The following is a 20,207-nucleotide window of genomic DNA, read 5'->3' as shown; positions in this document are numbered from 1 at the left end:
GATTTTTGAGCTCAGAACCAGGAGTAACCCCAGAGCGCCACCAGGAATGGCCCAAATCCCAAATAAATAAATGAATGAATAAATAAAAATCCCTATTTTAATAAATGTAAATTTATTTAAATAAAATAAAAATATTTAAGTAAAATTTATCAGAAATAGTTGAACCACTAAATAATCTAACAAGCCTCTGTTAAAATATTGTTAGTATGTTGAAGAGAAAGCTAATTGCTAACTCAATAGCTTCAGGCCATGATTCATTTTTATTAACATGAATCACTGAGTGCATTATTTAAATGTTTCAATAATTTTCACAATAAAAAAATTAAAAAATAAAAATATTTAAACAAAAATAAAATAAAAATTTAAAAATGTAAATGTTGCTCACCAGTAGAGTACATACATCACATATATGAGGCTCTGGATTCAAATTCTGGTCACACACACACACACAAACACACACACACACTGTATATCAGCTGAAAATACAATGAAGACTATCAAATAAAAAATTATAATTATTCTCGTTTTTGTTTTTTTGTTTTTTTTTTTGGGGGGGGGGTTTGAGCCACACCCGGCAGTGCTCAGGGGTTACTCCTGGCTGTCTGCTCAGAAATAGCTCCTGGCACGCATGGGGGACCATATGGGACACCAGGATTCGAACCAACCACCTTTGGTCCTGGATCGGCTGCTTGCAAGGCAAATGCCGCTGTGCTATCTCTCCGGGCCCAAAAATTATAATTATTCTTAAGAATTACTTTTTTTTTTAATGTTTACTATTTTTATTCTATCTCCTAAATACTTACTTAGATATAATATTAGCATCTGGGTTCTCTTCCTCTGTATTCCCCATTTGAGAAATGTCAGCTGTATTCAGTTCATCCTTTTCCACGTTAGTCTGCAAATTCAATATTACATTTAATCTATTAATATGAAATAGTTCAAACTTCACTGTAAAATGATATTAAAACAATATAAATGTTCTGCATTTTGGGCCAGAATAAAGCACAGCAGGGCGGGTGCTTGCCTTGCACGCAGCCAACCATGGTTCAGAAACTCCTGGCATCCAATATGGTCCCCAAAGCCCTCCATGAGTGATTCCTAAACACAGTCAGGAATAACCCATGATTGCTGCCAGGTATGGCCCCAAAATTTTAAAGAATTCTATATCTTTAGTTAAAAAAGACTCTTAATTCTAAATGTTGGTGAAAATATTGTAAGTTACTGACAGTGTACAAATTCGTAAATAGGTGAGGGAAGTGGTATTAAGAATTAGGTGCACGGGGCCGGAGAGGTGGTGCTAGAGGTAAGGTGTCTGCCTTGCAAGCGCTAGCCAAGGAAGGACCTCGGTTCGATCCCCGGCCATCCCAAATGGTCCCCCCAAGCCAGGGGCAATTTCTGAGCGCTTAGCCAGGAATAACCCCTGAGCATCAAACGGGTGTGGCACAAAAAACAAAAAGCAAAAAAACAAAACAAAACAAAAAAAACAAGAATTAGGTGCACATAATCCATTAGTAACATTACAGAACCTAAACTAATAAAGCTTGAATGAATGATATGGTCGGGGCTGAAGAGATAACACAATGGTAAGGCATTACTTGCACACAGTCGACCCAGTACAGACTTAGGTTCAATTCCCAGCATCCCATATAGTCCCCAGAGCCAGCCAGGAGTGATTTCTGTGCCCAGAGCCAGAAGCAACTCCTGAGTGTCACTGCGTGTGACCCAAGAAAACAAAAAACAAGCAAACAAAAAGAATGGTATGGCCTTTCTAGTAAATTTTTTGCCAGTATGAATCAGAAACCTTAGAAATATGCATGTTTGGGGCCGGAGAGATAGCATGGAGATAGGGCGTTTGCGTTGCAATCAGAAGGTCGGTGGTTCAAATCCCAGCACCCCATATGATCCCCTGAGCCTGCCAAGGGCGATTTCTGAGCATAGAGCCAGGAGTAGCCCCTGAGCACTGCTGGGTGTGACCCAAAAAAAAACAAAAAAAAAAACAAAAAACAAAAAACAAAAAACTAAGTACTGCTAACTACTATTCAATTTTGTAAAAGAAAAGCTTAAAGGACATATGCTGAAAAGCTGGTTGCATGTAGGCAATAAAATTACAATTGTTCCCAAAAAATTATAATTGTTTCAATGTATATATGAACCCATTATTTTCCCTTTCTTTTATTTTCTGGGGAAAGACCATAACTGTGGTTTTGGGGGTTATTGTTCTCAGGTATAATTTGAACTAGACTCAGGGCAAAGAGAGTCACATTCAAGAAACTGCGTTTTTGTTTTTTGGTTTTTGGCTTTTGGGCCACCTCAGGGGTTACTTAAATACATCATACACATTTTAATTCCTAATTACTTAGAAAAAATAATACAAGTTTCCATAAATTCTCTTATTCCATACCTTTTCAACTGAAGTTTCTAGATGTAAACTCTTGCTCTCTGCAACTGTTTTACCTTGTGTAAAAACAGGTTTCTTCCCAACTGCCCTTGATAAATTGGGTTTAGGTCTCTGGAGTCGTCCTCTTACCTTGGGTATAACATTTTCTACTTGATCAGCTTCCCTTAAAAAAAATTTAACATTATTTTAAAATACAGGTATTTTTCATATGAAAATAAAAGTTTTTGTTGTTTTGTTTTGTTTTTGGGCATCCCCCAGGAGTGCTATGGGGTTATACCTTTCTCTGATCTCAGGATTCACACTTGTCAGTGTACAGAGGTGCCATATGGAAGGAATGCCAAGAATCGAACCGAAGTCATCTGCATGCTAGGCAAGTGTCTAACCACTGTACTATTGCTTCAGCCCAAATATTTTAAAAACCTATTCATGAACTGACACCACAAAAAAATATACAAGGAAATTTATTCAGAGCTAGTTAAGAATACATTTAAACTTACAACAGCAAGGAAAATTGAAAAAGATTAGTGAAGAGATAACTGGCTTGTTCAGTAAGATGTTTAAAACATCCTAATCTAGGTAGGACTCAAGCCCCGGTACTGGATGCCTTGCTCACAACTGGCCTAAATTTGATGTCACCCTGTATGGTCACCAAAGTCCTCTTGGACTGATCCTTTAGAGCCAGAAGTAAGCTCTGAGCACTGCCAGCTGTGGCCCAAAACCCAAGATAAATACTAAATTAGATACCCTTAAACACCAATAATTAATCAAAAATTATACTGGAATATTGACAAATATACCACAATAGAAAATGGGAAGACTCTAAAATACTCATGGTATGACATGCAATACAGGTAACAGAGCATTAGTACAGCAGGTAGGGCGTTTGCCTTGCACGTCGCCGACCAGAGTTTCATCCCTGACATTTTATATAGTCTCCCATGTCCCAACAGGAGAGATTCCTGAGCTTAGAAACAGAAGTAACTACTAAGCACAATCAGGTATGACCCAAAAACAACAACAAAAAAAAAATCAAAAATAGTGTATGATGAAATAAAAATTATCCATTTTTCTTCTGGGGTGCTCAATAGCTGTTTCTCGTTTAGAACTCAGAAATCATTGCTGGTGGTGCTCAGAAAATAATGCAGAGCCAGGAGGCAAAATATATGGTTTTCTTTTTGTTTTGAGACCACACCTGACAGTGCTCAGGGCTTACTCGCAAACCAGGGATTTTATTTTATACTTACCTGCTATTCTATCACTCTGGAAAAGTGATTTCCCTATTGTATGACTTACTCAAAGTAAGAATTCATAAAATCAATACCCGTCAAGACTATATAAGGAGTTTATACGGGAAACAAAAATCAAATATTTTAATATATTTCTTCAAAGTGACTTTCCCCTAGTATTTTTATTCTTTTTACGTAAAGAGATTAACAAGTATGTACATAGTAAAAATACAATCATCCCTTTAAAGTCACAAAAATCAAATCTACTACTATGATAATAATAGGGATGAAAAATAACTCAAATGATGTTAAAGTACAAGCAAATATCTTAGACTTAAATAACAATGCATAGTTCAGAGTGCTAGAACACATATATTCTGCATGAGAGCCATAGATTCACAGTAGCACCAAGAATGGACCCCAAATATTAGCCAAGAGTAACATAAAAATATAAATAATTTAAAAGTTCATCATGTTACTCCCTTTTTTATTAAAAGGTAATAATTATTATGTATCAGATATATCATGAAATCTGAAATTAAAAAACCTTGCTATCACAGTCCTGATTAATAATGTAAGAATTGGGGCTGGCGGGGCCAGAGAGATGGCATGGAGGTAGGGCATTTGTCTTGCAAGCAGAAGGACGATAGTTCAAATTCCAGCATCCCATATGGTCCCCTGAGCTTCCTGGGAGCAATTTCTGAGTGTAGAGCCAGGAGTAACCTCTGAGTACTGCCGGGTGTGACCCAAAAACCAAAAAAAATAATTGGGGCGGAGCAGTGGTGCAAGCAATAAGGCATCTGTCTGCCTTGCCTGAGCTAGCCTAGGACAGACGGCAGTTCGATCCCCCAGCGTCCCATACGGTCCTGCAGGCCAGCAGCAATTTCTGAGCACATAGCCAGGAGTAATCCCTGAGCATCACCGGTTGTGGCCCAAAAACCAAAATAAATAAATTACTTAATAAATAATAATAATAATGTTAGAATTTACATTATGGGGCTGGTTAGCTAGCACAGTGGGCAAGGCGTTTGCTTTGCATGTGGCTGGCCCAGGTTCAATCCCTGGCATCCCATAAGGTCCCTGGAGCACTACCAGGAATAATTCTTGAGTGCAGGGCCAGGAGTAACCCTTGAGCACTATCCCCCTCAAAAAATTTATACTATTATACTGCTGACAATCCCTTTTCTAATTTCTAAAAGAGTTGTACAATCATTTTATGAAGTATAAGAAATTATTAAATAAATATGTCATCCCATTAAAATACTTACAGAGTTTTACTTTCTACAGCAACAGTTCTTTCTTCTGTAGAACCACCCTCTACAATATTAACATCACACAAAGCTCCAACTGCAACTTCTGAAGACAGGGTATCTGAAACCCTTGCTTCCAAGGTCTCACCTCCAACTGGTGTGGAATCTTGCTGACAACTGAGGAAGAGGCCACATCAGCAGGACAGAATTAAGCCATGGGTTTGATCTCCACCATTGAGTGGCCTTGAGTGGCCTTGTAGAACCACTCTCAGTATGCTTTCATATACCATTATATGGTCTCACTCCCACCTCATTATGGCCCTCAGACTCCTCCTACAACCAAGACTGCAGCCCTCCAACAAGATGGTAACAACAAATACACAAAATCAACATTTTAGAAGATAATCATTCATATTATGAAATAATCAAAACTGCAGATTTTATTTTTATCTTTAAGAATATAGGGGCAGGGGCCGGGCGGTGGCGCTGAAGGTAAGGTGCCTGCCTTGCCTGCGCTAGCCTTGGACGGACCGAGGTTCGATCCCCCGGTGTCCCATATGGTCCCCCAAGCCGGGAGCAACTTCTGAGCACATAGCCAGGAGTAACCCCTGAGCATTACCGGGTGTGGCCCAAAAACCCAAAAAAAAAAATATATATATAGGGGCACCTTCAGCAGTGCTTTGGGAGTCTGGGACAATACCTGGCAATTCTGGGGGTATACAGTGTTAGGTGTCAAACTCGGAACGATACACATGATATACCACATTGCCTATCTTCTCAGTATCTTCTGGCTTTTCTAGGATTTTTTCAGTGTTATAAATTTTATAATAGAGATATGAGAAATCACAAATATGTTTGGTAAAATGCTCAATAAAGTCATAAAATAAAATAGGGCTTACTTTGATTTTATAGCCACATCTGATTTGTACATATCGAGAATAAATACTACTGGGTTGATCTTAAGTTAAATGAACAAGGAAGGCATGTTTCAACAAGTGTGTTGTGTTCTCACTAATACAGTAGTATTCAAAGAGAACCTAACAAATACAAATAGAATCGAAAATAGGCAAATTCACAAATATAGTTTGGAGATTTCAAACTTAGAAATCTATAGAGATGGGCCGGGCGGTGGCGCTAAAGGTAAGGTGCCTGCCTTGCCTGCGCTAGCCTTGGACGGACCGCGGTTCGATCCCCCGGTGTCCCATATGGTCCCCCAAGCCAGGAGCAACTTCTGAGCACATAGCCAGGAGTAACCCCTGAGCGTTACTGGGTGTGGCCCAAAAACCAAAAAAAAAAAAAAGAAAAAGAAATCTATAGAGATAAACAGTTTAAAAAAATAGAAGTAATACCTTGATAAAAGAATAGAATCAGTTCTTTGCTCAACTTTTTCACTAGAGAAACTGACATCATCTGAGTTCTGAATGCAGAAAGACATCTGTTCCTTATTGCCTTCATCTTCGTTTATCTCAGGCCTTAAAGACTGGCAATTATCTATGAACACAAAATGTCGTTAATCTCAACATTAATAACAAAAAACATTTTTAAGCACAAAAGAATTTATATATTGTGGTTTTTTCCTACAAAATATAACGTATTCAATATGTTAATTACTATTATGTAAAGTATAAAATTTATTTTTAGAGCATTAAGAAAACACAATTTGGGGCCGGAGAGATAGGTAGGGTGTTTGCCTTTCATGCAGAAGGTCAGTGGTTCAAATCCTGGCATCCCATATGGTCCCCCGTGTCTGCCAGGGGCGATTTCTGAACAAAGAGCCAGGAGTAACCCCTGAGCGCTGCCGGGCGTGACCCAAAAAAAAAATAAAGAAAAGAAAAGAAAATACAACTTTTTTTTTTTTTAATTTGGGGCCCCCCAATGATGCTGAGTAAAACCAGTTACTCCTGGTTTTGCACTTCCAGTGGTGCTTGAGGGACCATCTGAGATGCTGGTGATCAAATCCAGTTAGACCATGTACAAGGCAAGCACCCTATTCACTGTGCTAGCAGTTCAGTCCAAATGCATTTTAAAACATTTGTATCAGTTTACAAAATATTTGTGTTTTGAGGATCCAAAGTTCGAAGTATCTGCACATGTGTTTGCTGTGTATATGGTGCTCAAGTATATGTTGCCATACTTTACCTCTTGAGATGTGGACTTGCCTACGTTTCTACAGTGTATGTATAGTCTCTCTACCTTTGGAGAAGTCCTCATACTCTCTTTGAAGGCCTTTGGACACTACTCTCTCTTTCTGATCATATCCCTCCCTTCCTCAATATCTCCACATAAAACCTGTTTTTTACTCAAAAAAAAAAAAAAAAAAAAAAAGTTTGAAGTATCTTCCCTATTTTGCTTAAAATGTAAGTAAGTTAAACTGACTAGCTATTTAAGCTTATTTAAGAAAACCAAAAGTATGGGGCCAGAGATAGTACAGCAGTAGGGCATTTTACTTGCATGCTGCCAATCCAGAACAGATTGTGGCTCGAATCCCGCATCCCATATGATCCCCTGTGCTGGCCAGGAGCAATTTCAGAACACAGAGCCAGAAGTAATTTCTGAGCACCGATGGGTGTGACCCAAAAACAAAAACAAAACAAAAAACCTCAAAATGGTACTTACTGGTCCTAATGATCTTAAATGGCATGCTCAAAGGTAATGTCATACTTTAGCAAATAAAAGAGCTGAAGTCTTTTTTTTTTTTTTTTAAGCGACAGGGGTCTCTCTATGTTGCCCAGGCTGAAGTGCTGTGGCTGGCTATTCACAGGCATGATCCCACTACTGATCAGCATGGGAACTTTGACCTGCTCCGTTTCCAGTCTGGGCCCGTTCGCCCCTCCTTAGGCAATCTGGTGGTCCCCCGCTCCCGGAGGGTCACCATACTGATGCCGAACTTAGTGCAGACACCCAATAGGCATAGCGCACTGCAGCCCAGAACTCCTGGACTCAAGCGATCCTCTGGCCTCAGCCTCCTGAGTAGCTGGGACTACAGGCACGCTACCACGCCCGACTAAAAATTATATTTAACTCGACACATTTTATTTTTTTGGTTTCTGGGTCACACCTGGCAGCGCTCAGGGATTACTCCTGGCTCTATGCTCAGAAATCTCTCCTGGCAGGCTCAGTAAACCATGTGGCAGGGGTGGGGCACAAGCAGCTCTCAAGCTGCATGCGACTCTCGACCAAGACGAATGCGGCTCTTTGCCTCTTATCATCATTTGGTATCCTGTGGCTCTTTGCCAAGTTTGGATTTTGTTCTGCTGCTTCTGAGGAGGGACCTCTGAGGAGAGATCTCCACCGAGCGCGTAGTCCTCTGCCATACCCCAGGCTGCGTCCTCCCATCTCCCGTCCCTCGGAAACAACTGCACGGGCCAGTGCGCGGGGAGGGGGGAGGGGGGACCCGTGAGTCACATGTTGGGTCCCATCTTGCCGTTAGTTCTTCATGTGGAGGACGCAGCACACCCTCACCATCACTGCAGGATTTTGACCCTCACTCAAAATGGCAAAATGATATATGTGTTTAATAGATTAGTTTTAAAATGATATGCTTTTGTGTGAGTGTTTGTCTGTTTGGGCAGGTCACTGCGTGGTGTGGCTCTGACTCTCACAGTTTAAAAATTTGGCTCTTTGTGTCGAACTTGTTTGCCACCCCTGCCATATGAAATGCGGGGTCAAACCACCATCCTTCTGCATGCAAGGCAAATACCTTACCTCCATGCTATCTCTCCGGCCCAGAGCTGAACTCTTAAACCAAAGTTTACTTAATCTCAAAAGTTCAATTCTTTTTTTTTTTTTTTTTTTGGTTTTTGGGTCACACCCAGCAGGACTCAGGTTACTCCTACCTCTACGCTCAGAAATCGCTCCTGGCAGGCTCGGGGGACCATGAGATGCCAGGATTCGAACCACTGTCCTTCTGCATGCAAGGCAAATGCCCTACCTCCATACTATCTCTCCAGCCCCAGATCCAATTCTTTTTACCTTCTAAACATGTTTTTAAATTTAATCTTTAAGCTTTTCTCCTTCCTTTCCCGACTCTCGACATTTTTTTATGGTGACAGTGTCACAGAATTGACATGCTGTGTTCATAGGGGTCACACACTTTAGCTGTGGTGCTCATGCACATTTTATTATGCTGAACCAGATATGGCACACTTGTGCTAAGGCCCATATCAGTACCACCAGGAAATCCATCTCATGCTTGCAAATCAGGTAGTCTGTACCACTGTCTCATCCCCAAGTTCACAAAGCCCAATTCTTTTGTTTTTGGGGGGGGGGTCACATCTGGCAACAGGTGTTACTCTTGGCTCTGTGCTCAGAAATTGCCGCTGGCAGGCTCAGGGGACCATGTGGGATGCTGGGATTCGAACCTCCATTCGTTATGGGTTGGCCACTTGCAAGGCAAATGCCCTACCACTGTGCCACTCTCCAGCCCCCGTAAAGCCCAATTCTTTAACAAAAAACTAATCATATTCCTTCCTTCCCTTCCTCCCTCCTCTCCTTTGCTTCTCTATGTCCTTCCTTCCCCCTCCTTTCTCTCTTCTTACTTTCCTTTTTCCCCCTTTTTTTGGGGGGGACCCCACACCCAGCAGTGTTCAGGGATCACTCCTGGCAGTGCTCAGAGGACTACAAGGGGTGCCGGGGATCAAACTTGTACAAGGCAAGCCCACTGTATTTTCTCTCTGATCACTCAGTTTTCTTGTTCAGTTTGTTCTTAATATTTTGTTAAGCTACTCAGTTTTGTGTTTTCTATTTATATACAATGTCTTGTTGGTTTTTCGAGTCATATTTACTGCTACTCAGAGGCTACTCTTGGCTCAGTGCATGGGGATCACTCCAGGAAGTGCTCAGAGGGGGTCCTGTGCTATCAGGGATGAACCCAGTCCTACATTAAAAACTCCAACTCATTGAGCTATATCTTGAACCAATTTAGTTAATTATAATTTGATCACACAAAAATATTTTTATGCCTAAACTACTTAACCCAGTTAAGTTTATAGATTTACTATGAACATAATAATAAATATAGCCCCCAAAACAAAAAAAAAGACATAAGGTGGTATAGAGAAATAGAATGAAAGCCTGTGATTTTATAACAGATACAAGTACTGTACAATTTTTTTGTTTGGCTTGATTTGTTTAGGGCCACACCAAAGATACCCAGGATTAATCCTGGCTCTGCACTCAAAAATTATACCTGGCAGTGCTCGAAGACCATATGGGATGCCAAGGAGCAACTTGGATTGGCCATATGCAAAGCAAGCACTCTACCCTCTGTACTATTTATTGCTCTGGTCCCACAATCAATATACATTTAATTATATATTAAACATGTTAAGTTCTAATCATGGCTAAGGGAAATACATAGAATATATTAAGTTTAGAGTCTACCTCCAAAGAAAACTCTTCTCATTTAACTATGGAAGTACTTTTTGTCCAACAAAAAACTGTTTTATCTTTAAAACTAAAATTAAAGTTAAATTAAAATTAGAGGGGCCAGAGAGATAGCATGGAGGTAGGGTGTTTGCCTTGCATGCAGAAGAATGGTGGTTCAAATCCCAGCATCCCATATGGTCACCCGAGTCTGCCAGGAGCAATTTCTGAGCATAGAGACAGAAGTAACCCCTGAGCCCTGCCAGGTGTGACCCATAACCCCCCTCACAAAAAAGCACAAAATTAAAATTATAAACCTTTACCGATAAAGCTTTTTAAATTAAAATTATTAAAATGATTATTAATGATATATTGAATATTCAAATATTTATTAAATAACATGTTGAGTATTTAATAATTATTAAAATTAAGTTGGCTCAACAGGTTGGAAGACAGCACATGTATTTGTTTTCTATAGCAGTGTTTTTCAATCTTTTTGTGTAAAGGCACACTTTTTTCATTTAAAAAAAAAATCACAGGCCCGGAGAGATAGCACAGCGGCATTTGCCTTGCAAGCAGCCGAGCCAGGACCAAAGGTGGTTGGTTTGAATCCCGGTGTCCCATATGGTCCCCCATGCCTGCCAGGAGCTATTTCTGAGCAGACAGCCAGGAGTAACCCCTGAGCATCACCGGGTATGGCCCAAAAACCCAAAAAAAAAATCACGAGGCACACCACCATTACAAAATGTTAAAAAGAGGCCAGCAAGATAGCATGGAGGTAAGGCGTTTTTTCCATGCAGGAGGACAGTGGTTCAAATCCCGGCATCCCATATGGTCCTTCTTGCCTGCCAGAGGCAATTTCTGAGTGTAGAGCCAGGAGTAAGCCCTGAGCGCTGCCGGGTGTGACCCAAAAATGAAAAAAAAAAAAAAAAAAAAAAGAAAAAGAAAATGTTAAAAAAAATTAACTGTGCCTATATTGACTATATATATAGTCAATTAGTATAGTCAAGAAATATCTTAAATAGAAATATCTTAAATAGAAATCAAATAAACACAAAGAAATTATTTTATAATTAGTTATGAGATAATCTAACGATTGGTCTATTTGTGAGCCGAAGTTGCATGTTACAGATGAAATTGGAATTTTTCCCATGGCACACCAGACAATATCTCACAACGCACTAGTGTGCCACAGCACAGTGGTTGAAAATGCTGTTTTATAGGAACCCCAGATTAATAGCCCAGCACTGCCCAGTTCCCTGAGTACAGACAATAATTAGTCCTAGCACTACCAGAAGTAACCTCAAAACCAAACTTAATAATCAATTTAATCTATATGGTTTCATTCAGTACCAAGAATATAAAACCAACAAACAGGGGGAAAAAAGCAATGAATAAGTATGCTAAGGATCACTGTCATAAGATAAGCATTGAAGTCACACACATTTACGTCTTGTCAAGTAACAAAGTCTTCTTACAACATGGAAGAAACTTACCATTGTGTTTCTCTCCTTCAGAGGGCTCTGGCTGAACAGTGGCATTTTCTGAAAGATTTGTGGCAGCCTGTTTGCCAATTTCATTTTGATTCTTCTTCCTCTTTTTGTCTTGACTTAGGTCTGATTCTGATGTAACCTGTCCTGAATCCTGCTCTGATGAAGCTGAAGACTGTTCTTCAACTATCTGAGCATCTTTTTGAGATCCTTCTGTGTCTGAAACTTTAGTGCCTACAGATTCATCAAGTTCATCGCTTATCCCTTCAACGGCAACTTTCTTCACTGGAAATACAAAATATATAGTTATAGACTTAGGATAATGACCTACAGAAAAAAAATCTTAGAGGATAAAAGATAAATATTTGGGGCTGGAGAGATAGCATGGAGGTAGGGCATTTGCCTTGAATGCAGAAGGACAGTGGTTCGAATCCCCGCATCCCATATGGTCGGTATCCCCCCCTCACACACACACCAAGCCTGCCAGGAGCAATTTCTAAGCATAGAGCCAGGAGAATCCTTGAGTGTGGCCAGGTGTGACCAAAAAAAAAAAGATAAATATTTTCAGAAATCTGTGCAAAAAATCAACAACCTTAAGTGTATGATACAGAATGACTAAATAAATTATAGAGACTAGACAGTAGAGGAGGTACGGTGAAAAATGAATGTGAGTCACCCTGATGAAATCTCCATCAACATATAAGATCTATATAAGATCCACTTAGGGTAATCCTCAAGCAAAGATGGAGTAAGCCTTTAGCACTGCTGGGTGAAGAGTGAGAAAAGAGGGTGAAAGGGAAGAGAAAAGTTCTATGGCTCAAGGATTACTCCTGGTTATACTCAAGAATCATTCAGAGGGGCCAGAGCAATAGCACAGTAGTAGGCGCTTGCCTTGCACGCAGTGGACCCAGATGGACCTGGGTTCTACCCCCGGTGGCTTCCCATATGGTCTCCCAAACCGGGAGCGATTTCTGAGCGCACAGCCAGGAGTATAACCCATGAAGGTCACCAGGTGTGGCCCAAAAACAAACAAACAAAAGAATCATTCAAGGCTATGCTTGTAAGCGTCCATTTTAGTTTTGTTTTATCTCATTTGAGCATCTTTTTTTTTTTTTTTTTTTTGGTTTTTGGGTCACACCCGGCAGTGCTCAGGGGTTACTCCTGGCTTCATGCTCAGAAATTGCTCCTGAACAGTTGGGCACGGGGGACCATATGGGACGCCGGGATTTGAACCGATGACCTTCTGCATGAAAGGCAAACGCCTTACCTTCATGCTATCTCTCCGGCCCCTCATTTGAGCATCTTTGATGATGATGATCAAGGGTTACTCCTGGCTTTGAACTCAGAAATTACTCCTAGCAGTGCATAGTGAACTACATGGGATGCTGGGCACTGAACCCGAGTCAGTAGCCTGCAAGACAAGCAAGCCTCTTTTACACACTGTACTATTGTTCTGACCTCTCTCTCCATTTCTTAATGGAGTTCTTTGTTGGTATTAAATTTTGTAAATACAATTATAATTATTTCATAACATTATAATCTGATACATACACTAGTCCTGTCAGTTGTGAATTATTTTATAATAGTGGGGTGTCTTTAATTCTATTACCATTTCTTTGGCAGTGCAGAAGTTCCTATTTTGATGTATTCCCATTTTGGTTTTATGGTGTGATTTGCTTGTAGTTTGTAGGCTACACCTGACAATGTGCAGGGATGACTCCCAGTTTACTGCAGTGCACAGGAGACCAGATGTAGTGCTGTGAGATTAATGTAGGCTTTCTTTTTTTGTTTGGGGGCTATACCCAGCAGCACTCAAGGATTACTCCTTGCTCTGCCCTCAGAAATCACTACTGGTGAGCTGGCATGGTAGCACAGTGGTAGGGCATTTGCCTTGTATATGGCTGACCCAGGATGAGCTCAAGTTTGATCCCTAGTATTCTATATGGTCCCCCAAACTAGGAGCAATTTCTGAGCAGAGTCAGGAGTAAACCCTGAGAGCCACCGGGTGTGGCCAAAAAAAAAAAAAAAAAATCACTTCTGGAAAACTGGAGGGGACTATCTGGGAAGCTGGGGATGGAACTCAGGTTGGCCAGGTACTAGTCAAATAGCCTCCCCATTTTACTATTGCTCTGGCTCTCTAATGTGGGCTTTCTGAATACAAAGCATGTGTTCAAGGCTTCTGAAATCTCTCTCCAACTGCCACTGATTTTAGCTTCTTGTTTTTCTTCAACCACTCCAGTTCTGTTCAGGGATACCTCCTGAATACGGACCACTAAGGCCCAAAAACAAACAAAAAGTGAAACATAAAACCAAAAGAAAATGATGAGTTGCAAAATTACAAGTAGTTGTTAGATTCAAGGTTCAGTATAGTGTATAAAGATAATGCTGCTTGGGGCCAGAGCAACAGCACAGTGGTAAGGCACACAGCCAACCCAGCAAGGACCCCGGTTCAAATCCTGGCATCCCATATGGTCCCCGAGCCTGCCAGGAGTAATATTTCTGAGTACAGATTTCTGAGCACAGAGCCAGGAGTAACTTCATGATTCCAATAATGAAAACCAAAGGATTATTGGATGGCAGGAAGCTAATAATCCCTACTACAACAATCCTTGTAAAGATGTGGCTCAAGTGGTAGGGTACCTATCTGGCATCTATACTGCTGGCTGAGGCCGCCAGCACCACCTGGCCCTCACAATACTAGAACCAATGACAACAATGTTACAAAAATATCAAATTAACAAATTAATTACTTAAGATTCATACAATGTTATGCCAAATATGTTTAATTGAAAAAAGAGCCAAAGAGGGGCCAGAGGAATAGTATAGAGGGTAGGAATTTTGCCTTGCATGCAGCCAATCCGGGTTCAAACCCAGCATTCCATAAGATCCCCAGAGCCTGCCAGGAAGGATTTCTTTTTTTCTTTTCTTTTTAGGTTTTTGAGCCATACCCAGTAGTGGTACTCAGGGGTTACTCCTGGCTCTGTGCTCAAAAATGCTCCTGGCAGGTTCAAGGGACAATATGGGATGCTGGGGATTGAACGCAGGTCCATCCCGAGTCAGTAATGTGCAAGGCAATCACCCTACCACTGTGCTACCACTCCGGCCCCAAGGAGTGATTTCTGAATGCAAAGCCAGTAGTAACCCGGAGCGATGCTGGGTATGGTTCGAAAACAAACAAAATAAGAGCCAAATAAAAAGATAGAGTCTCTTGAGCCTCTTGCCCTAAGGATCTCAATTACCTGAATTACAGAGAATGCTTAGGAAATTGGAGGGACAAATTTGAGGTCCCTCTAAGCAAAAGTACAGTTTCTTTTCACATCAGTACCTTTTACATTTTTCTGTGTTTTAGAGGATTTCTTCTCCTTTAAATGTTGACTTTTTACTGCTTTTTGTTTTCTTTTCTCTTCTTCAGCAAGAACTTTCTGAAGCAAATGAGCAAAAAAATCGAAGTCAAAAGGACGCTTTTCCTCTGTTTAAAAAAAAAGAAAACAGACTTTCAAACTTTTAGTTTTTAAAAAAGAGAGTAAATTTAAGTTGTCTTTTGTAAATATCGTAATTACCAAAAGCAAATGAATTTGTTTATCAGCAGGAAAGTGAACTTAGCACCCTTTACAGTAGTACAGCATTCACTAGAACATCAAGAAGCAACCAAACGATGAAGCGTGTTAAGAGGAGAGGGAGGAAAGAAGGAATGAAAACGCAGAGACTAATGAAAGGAGATGAGTGGGAAAGGGAAAAGGGTGGGGTAGGCCAGGATGATAAACAAGCCCTTAAAAGCCTGTCTACTAACAGAAGGCCTCTCTCTATCAAGAACCTTCATTATTAATTGTTATACTCTTCAAAACAACTAAAAAAGAAGTATATGAATTCTGGTTTGGGGCCACTAAATACACACCCACAGTATTGTATCACATATACTAATCCTAAAAAAGAAATAATTCACTAGAGTGGTCAACTCCTTGACTAAGCTCTACAGATAAAAATTTAGTAGGAAAACGGGGCCAGAGAGATAGCATCGAGGTAAGGCGTTTGCCTTTCATGCAGGGGGTCATCGGTTCGAATACTGGTGTCCCATATGGTCCCCTGTGCCTGCCAGGAGCAATTTCTGAGCCTGGAGCAAGGAATAACCCCTGAGCACTGCCGGGTGTGACCCAAAAACAAAAAAGAAAAAAATTTAGTAGGAAATTAATTAAATATAAAGAATTATCAAGAAAATGGTGCTTTGTAAGCCCAAAATTAGTCTGAGGGGCTGGAGCGGTGGCACTAGAGGTAAGGCATCTGTCTTGTAAGCGCGAGACTAGGACAAACTGCAGATCAATCCCCTGGCGTCCCCACAAGCCAGGAGCGATTTCTGAATACATAGTCAGGAGTAACCCCTGAGCGTCAATAGGTGTGGCCCAAAAACAAAAACAAAAACAAAAATTAGTCCGATTACCAGATGGTTAAACAAAATAAATTGGCCTCTTCTGAGTCAAGCCTAAATTCTCTTTTGGGTTATTTGCTAAGATTAGTATTATAACAAATAAACATTGAATACATTAATTAATCACAAAACACTGATAATTTTCTGGCAAATAAAAATTTAAGGAGCTAATTTAAACTATATATTTAATTAACTTTTTCTGAACTTAAAAGAATAGGGGGGCCAGGAAGTCAGCTGGGAGAGCTGGAGTATATACTTTGTAAGTAGAAGTATAAGATTCAAGTTTAGCGCCCGGAGAGATTGCACAGCGGCGTTTGCCTTGCAAGCAGCTGATCCAGGACCAAAGGTGGTTGGTTCGAATCCCGGTGTCCCATATGGTCCCCCATAAAAAAAAAAGATTCAAGTTTAATTCCTGGAACCACCTGGTCTCTTAACATAACCAAGACTATTCTTTAATAGTCTTTTTTTTTTAATTTTTTAAAAAAATCATTAATTTTACCAAAGCTAATAAAAATTAGAAGGTGAAAGAAACAACATTCCTCTAATTAAGTCTAAATTAAAATGTAAACACTTCACAGAGAACTTACTGGACTAAAAATCTTTTTTTTTTTTTTTTTTTTTTTTGGTTTTTGGGCCACACCCCGCGGTGCTCAGGGGTTACTCCTGGCTCCCTGCTCAGAAATAGCTCCTGACAGGCACGGGGGACCATATGGGACACCGAGATTTGAACCAACCACCTTAGGTCCTGGATCGGCTGCTTGCAAGGCAAACACCGCTGTGCTATCTCTCCGGGCCCTGGACTAAAAATCTTAAGAAAACATCTATCCACTAACTCTTTGCTTCTTAGAAATGAATAATTACCTAAAACTAGCATGCTATGTCCCTTCTCCTACTTAGATTGAAAGCTCTGAATGTTGGATTCCCACTTGTTTTTTGATCATTGTATAATGGTAGAACAATGATACACTGCAAGTGGTCAGCACCATTCAATGAATTCCATGAAAGAAATTATCTGAATGCTCTCTTTCAGAAACAACTTAAAATGCAACTTTAGTTCATCTGTAACCTCTTGTTTATTTATCTGATCAATTACCAGCACTGAACTACTAAAATAGAAAAAAATCTAGTTTTATTCTTCTTTTGATAATGTAATGGCAATATAAGTAAAGTAGCAAACATAATAAAATCAAAGACAAAAAAGACTGGCCAGTTTTTCAGGTTGCTAAATACTGTGTAATAAAAGAAACCTTAATACTTACGAAATGCTTTGTCAATCCTCCATCCATTGGTTTTCTCTTCACGCTTAAATTTATTCTATTAACAAAACAAAACAAAACAAAACTGTTATTTTGGGAACCAAGCAACAGCATGGTGTAGAGCCATGCACACAGCTGACCCAGGTCTGATTTCTGGCATCCCATAGGTCCCCCAAGCCTGCCAGGAGTAATTTCTGAGTGTGGACTCAGGGGTAAGTCTTAGCACCACCAGGTGTGGCCCAAAAACCAAAAATAATTTCAATTTAAAAATATAATAATTTCCATGCCTTACCCAAGATTATTGAAAAAGCAAAAAGGACCTGGAGATGACTCAGTGGCAAGAGTACCTGCCTGGGGCCAGTGAGGTGGTGCTAGAGGTAAGGTGTCTGCCTTGCAAGTGCTAGCCAAGGAAGGACCATGGTTTGATCCCCCGGCGTCCCATATGGTCCCCCCAAGCCAGGGGCAATTTCTGAGCGCTTAGCCAGGAGTAACCCCTGAGCATCAAACGGATGTGGCCCGAAAAGCCAAAAAAAAAAAAAAAAAAAGAGTGCCTGCCTTACTACACAAGGCCATGAATTTATGCCCCAATACTTTCCTACATGTGCAAGTGCAGTCAGACAGGTAGCTGTGCTGTCTGCAGCTGCCCATGTCAGCACACCACAGCCAGGTGTGCGAACACCAATGCAAACCCTGTCAGTACAACAACAGACACAATGAAGGAAAGGGGAAAATGGAAAGAAATTAAAAGTTAAATACCAGAGGTCCAGATATATGCAGTGACTTTGTACATCAATACTATAAACTTTAACACTACTTTAACCATTTTACATAAACTATATATATTTTTTGTTTGTTTTGGGGCCACACCCAGTGACACTCAGGAGGTACTACTGGCTATGCACTCAGAAATCGCTCCTGGCTTGGGGGGGGGGGGCCATATGGGATGACAGGGATTGAATCCAGGTTCATCCTGGGTCAGGCGAGTGCAAGGCAAACGCCCTACTGCTGTGCTATAGCTCCAGCCCCTAAACTATATGTATTTTTAAATTTTTAATAAAATAGGGTCTTATGGAACCAGAAAGATAGCACAGCAGTAGGACCATTTGCCTTGAATGCAGCCAACCCAGGACAGATGGTGGTTCAAATCCCAGCATCCCATATGGTTCCCCGAGCCAACCAGGAGTGATTTCTAAGCCAGAGCCAGGAGTAACTACTAAGTGCCATCATTTTTGTGACCCAAAAACCAATAAATAAATAAATAAAATAAATAAATAAAAAAAATAAATAAATAAATAAATAAATAAATAAAAATAGGGGGCTTAACCCATAGAGGTAATATAAAGGTATAGTTCATGCCTTCTATGCAGCTGCTATCAGGTCCCCAGTACCACATGTTCCTCCAGCACTGTTAAGTGAAGCCAGCAGGCCCCAAGCACTGCCAAAAATAGCCAAGTAACCCCAGCACTGCACACATGGGGACACCAAAGCCTCAGGCTCTTGCATTTTATTGCCTGGTCATGGTTAAGAATTCCCTGGCTTCCTGAGTATTGCTTCAGGCCAGGGAGCTAGAACAGGAATTAAGCATCTGCTCTGCAGGTTATCATGGACACAACATAACACCCAGTATCAATGGATGTGGCCTTGATATCCCCAGTACCACAGGACCCAAGCAGTACCATACCCTTTCAGTCTGCACTGAAAGGCCTGGATGGCAAAATATTCCAGGAAGCAGTGGCCCCAAGGACATCTGAGCATCACCTGGATGCCACTTCCCCATAGTCTAAAAACCATAAAGCAAAAAATGAATTTTTTTTTATCTTATATTGCTCTGATAAACAAAATCTTCATCAAATGGAAAGCTTCCATTTCCTTAAAACATTAGAAAGATTCATATAGAACAAGTTCTTTTTATTTGGTCTGCTATCTTCAATGGGAAAAGAAAATATTTCACTCAGTAGCCTCCTGATTCTTTAGATGAAAATAAACTCAATGTGAATACAATAGGTTTACTTTACCTTAATTTCTATCCTTGCTCTGTGAGGAAAAAGCTGTCCAATCATAGAAAAGTCAGTTCCTACCATGCTGATGGCTAAAAAGAACATATCTGTTTCTGTGAAAATAAGAATCAGTGTAACTAAAAGTTTCATCTCGGTATATTAGAGGAAAAGATTTACTTAGGTATTTGGCAAGTTAAAAGTGACTACTTAATATACTTTTTTATTTAAGTCCAATAAATCTTTAATCATAGAACATGTCCATATATATTAAACATATTTATATTTTTATTTATTGAAAAGAATTTCAAGGATCTAAAAATACCATTAAGTTTTTGGGGGGTTTGGGGGGAGTGAGGGTGGGAGCCACACCACTATTGTTCAGGGGCTCAGTGCTCAAGGATAATTTAGGGAACTATATAGTACGAGGGATTCAACTCAGGCCTCCTACATGCACATCTACACCAATACTTCGACCTATTTCCCTAGGGCAAAAACTCTGTGATTTATTTTTTGGGGGGGGATCACTCCCGGCAGTGCTCAGGGGCTACTCCTGGCTCTATGCTCAGAAATCGTCCCTGGCAGGCTTGGGGGACCAATTGGGATGCCGGGATTCGAACCACAACCCTTCAGCATGCAAGGCATGCTATCTCTCCGGCCCCAATTCTGTGATTTTAAAATAAAAAAGTAGTAAGAAGGCCAGGGAGATAACTTCCTAAAGTAAGAGCATAGGTATTACATGCAGAGGTCCTGGGATGAAGCCCTATAACTAAACTGTTCCCAGAGCATATCAGGAGAGGCCTATA

The 20,207-nt window shown here is 40.5% G+C and overlaps 1 protein-coding gene across 1 annotated transcript in view; it reads right to left on the bottom strand.

Annotated features, from left to right (window-relative positions):
- Positions 1 to 20,207, bottom strand: part of BDP1 (B double prime 1, subunit of RNA polymerase III transcription initiation factor IIIB) — a 100,798-nt gene that overhangs the window by 59,659 nt on the left and 20,932 nt on the right. The window contains 8 exon segments of the mRNA XM_049769072.1: positions 804 to 895; positions 2,402 to 2,561; positions 4,893 to 5,051; positions 6,224 to 6,365; positions 11,735 to 12,013; positions 15,054 to 15,197; positions 17,411 to 17,465; positions 19,423 to 19,517. Of these exon segments, the coding sequence (XP_049625029.1) occupies positions 804 to 895; positions 2,402 to 2,561; positions 4,893 to 5,051; positions 6,224 to 6,365; positions 11,735 to 12,013; positions 15,054 to 15,197; positions 17,411 to 17,465; positions 19,423 to 19,517 (1,126 nt within the window).

This window comes from Suncus etruscus, chromosome 2 (assembly GCF_024139225.1).
Source record: "Suncus etruscus isolate mSunEtr1 chromosome 2, mSunEtr1.pri.cur, whole genome shotgun sequence".
NCBI lineage: Eukaryota > Metazoa > Chordata > Mammalia > Eulipotyphla > Soricidae > Suncus > Suncus etruscus.
Note: the sequence above shows the minus strand (reverse complement) of the source record. Positions and strands in the feature narration are given on the sequence as shown.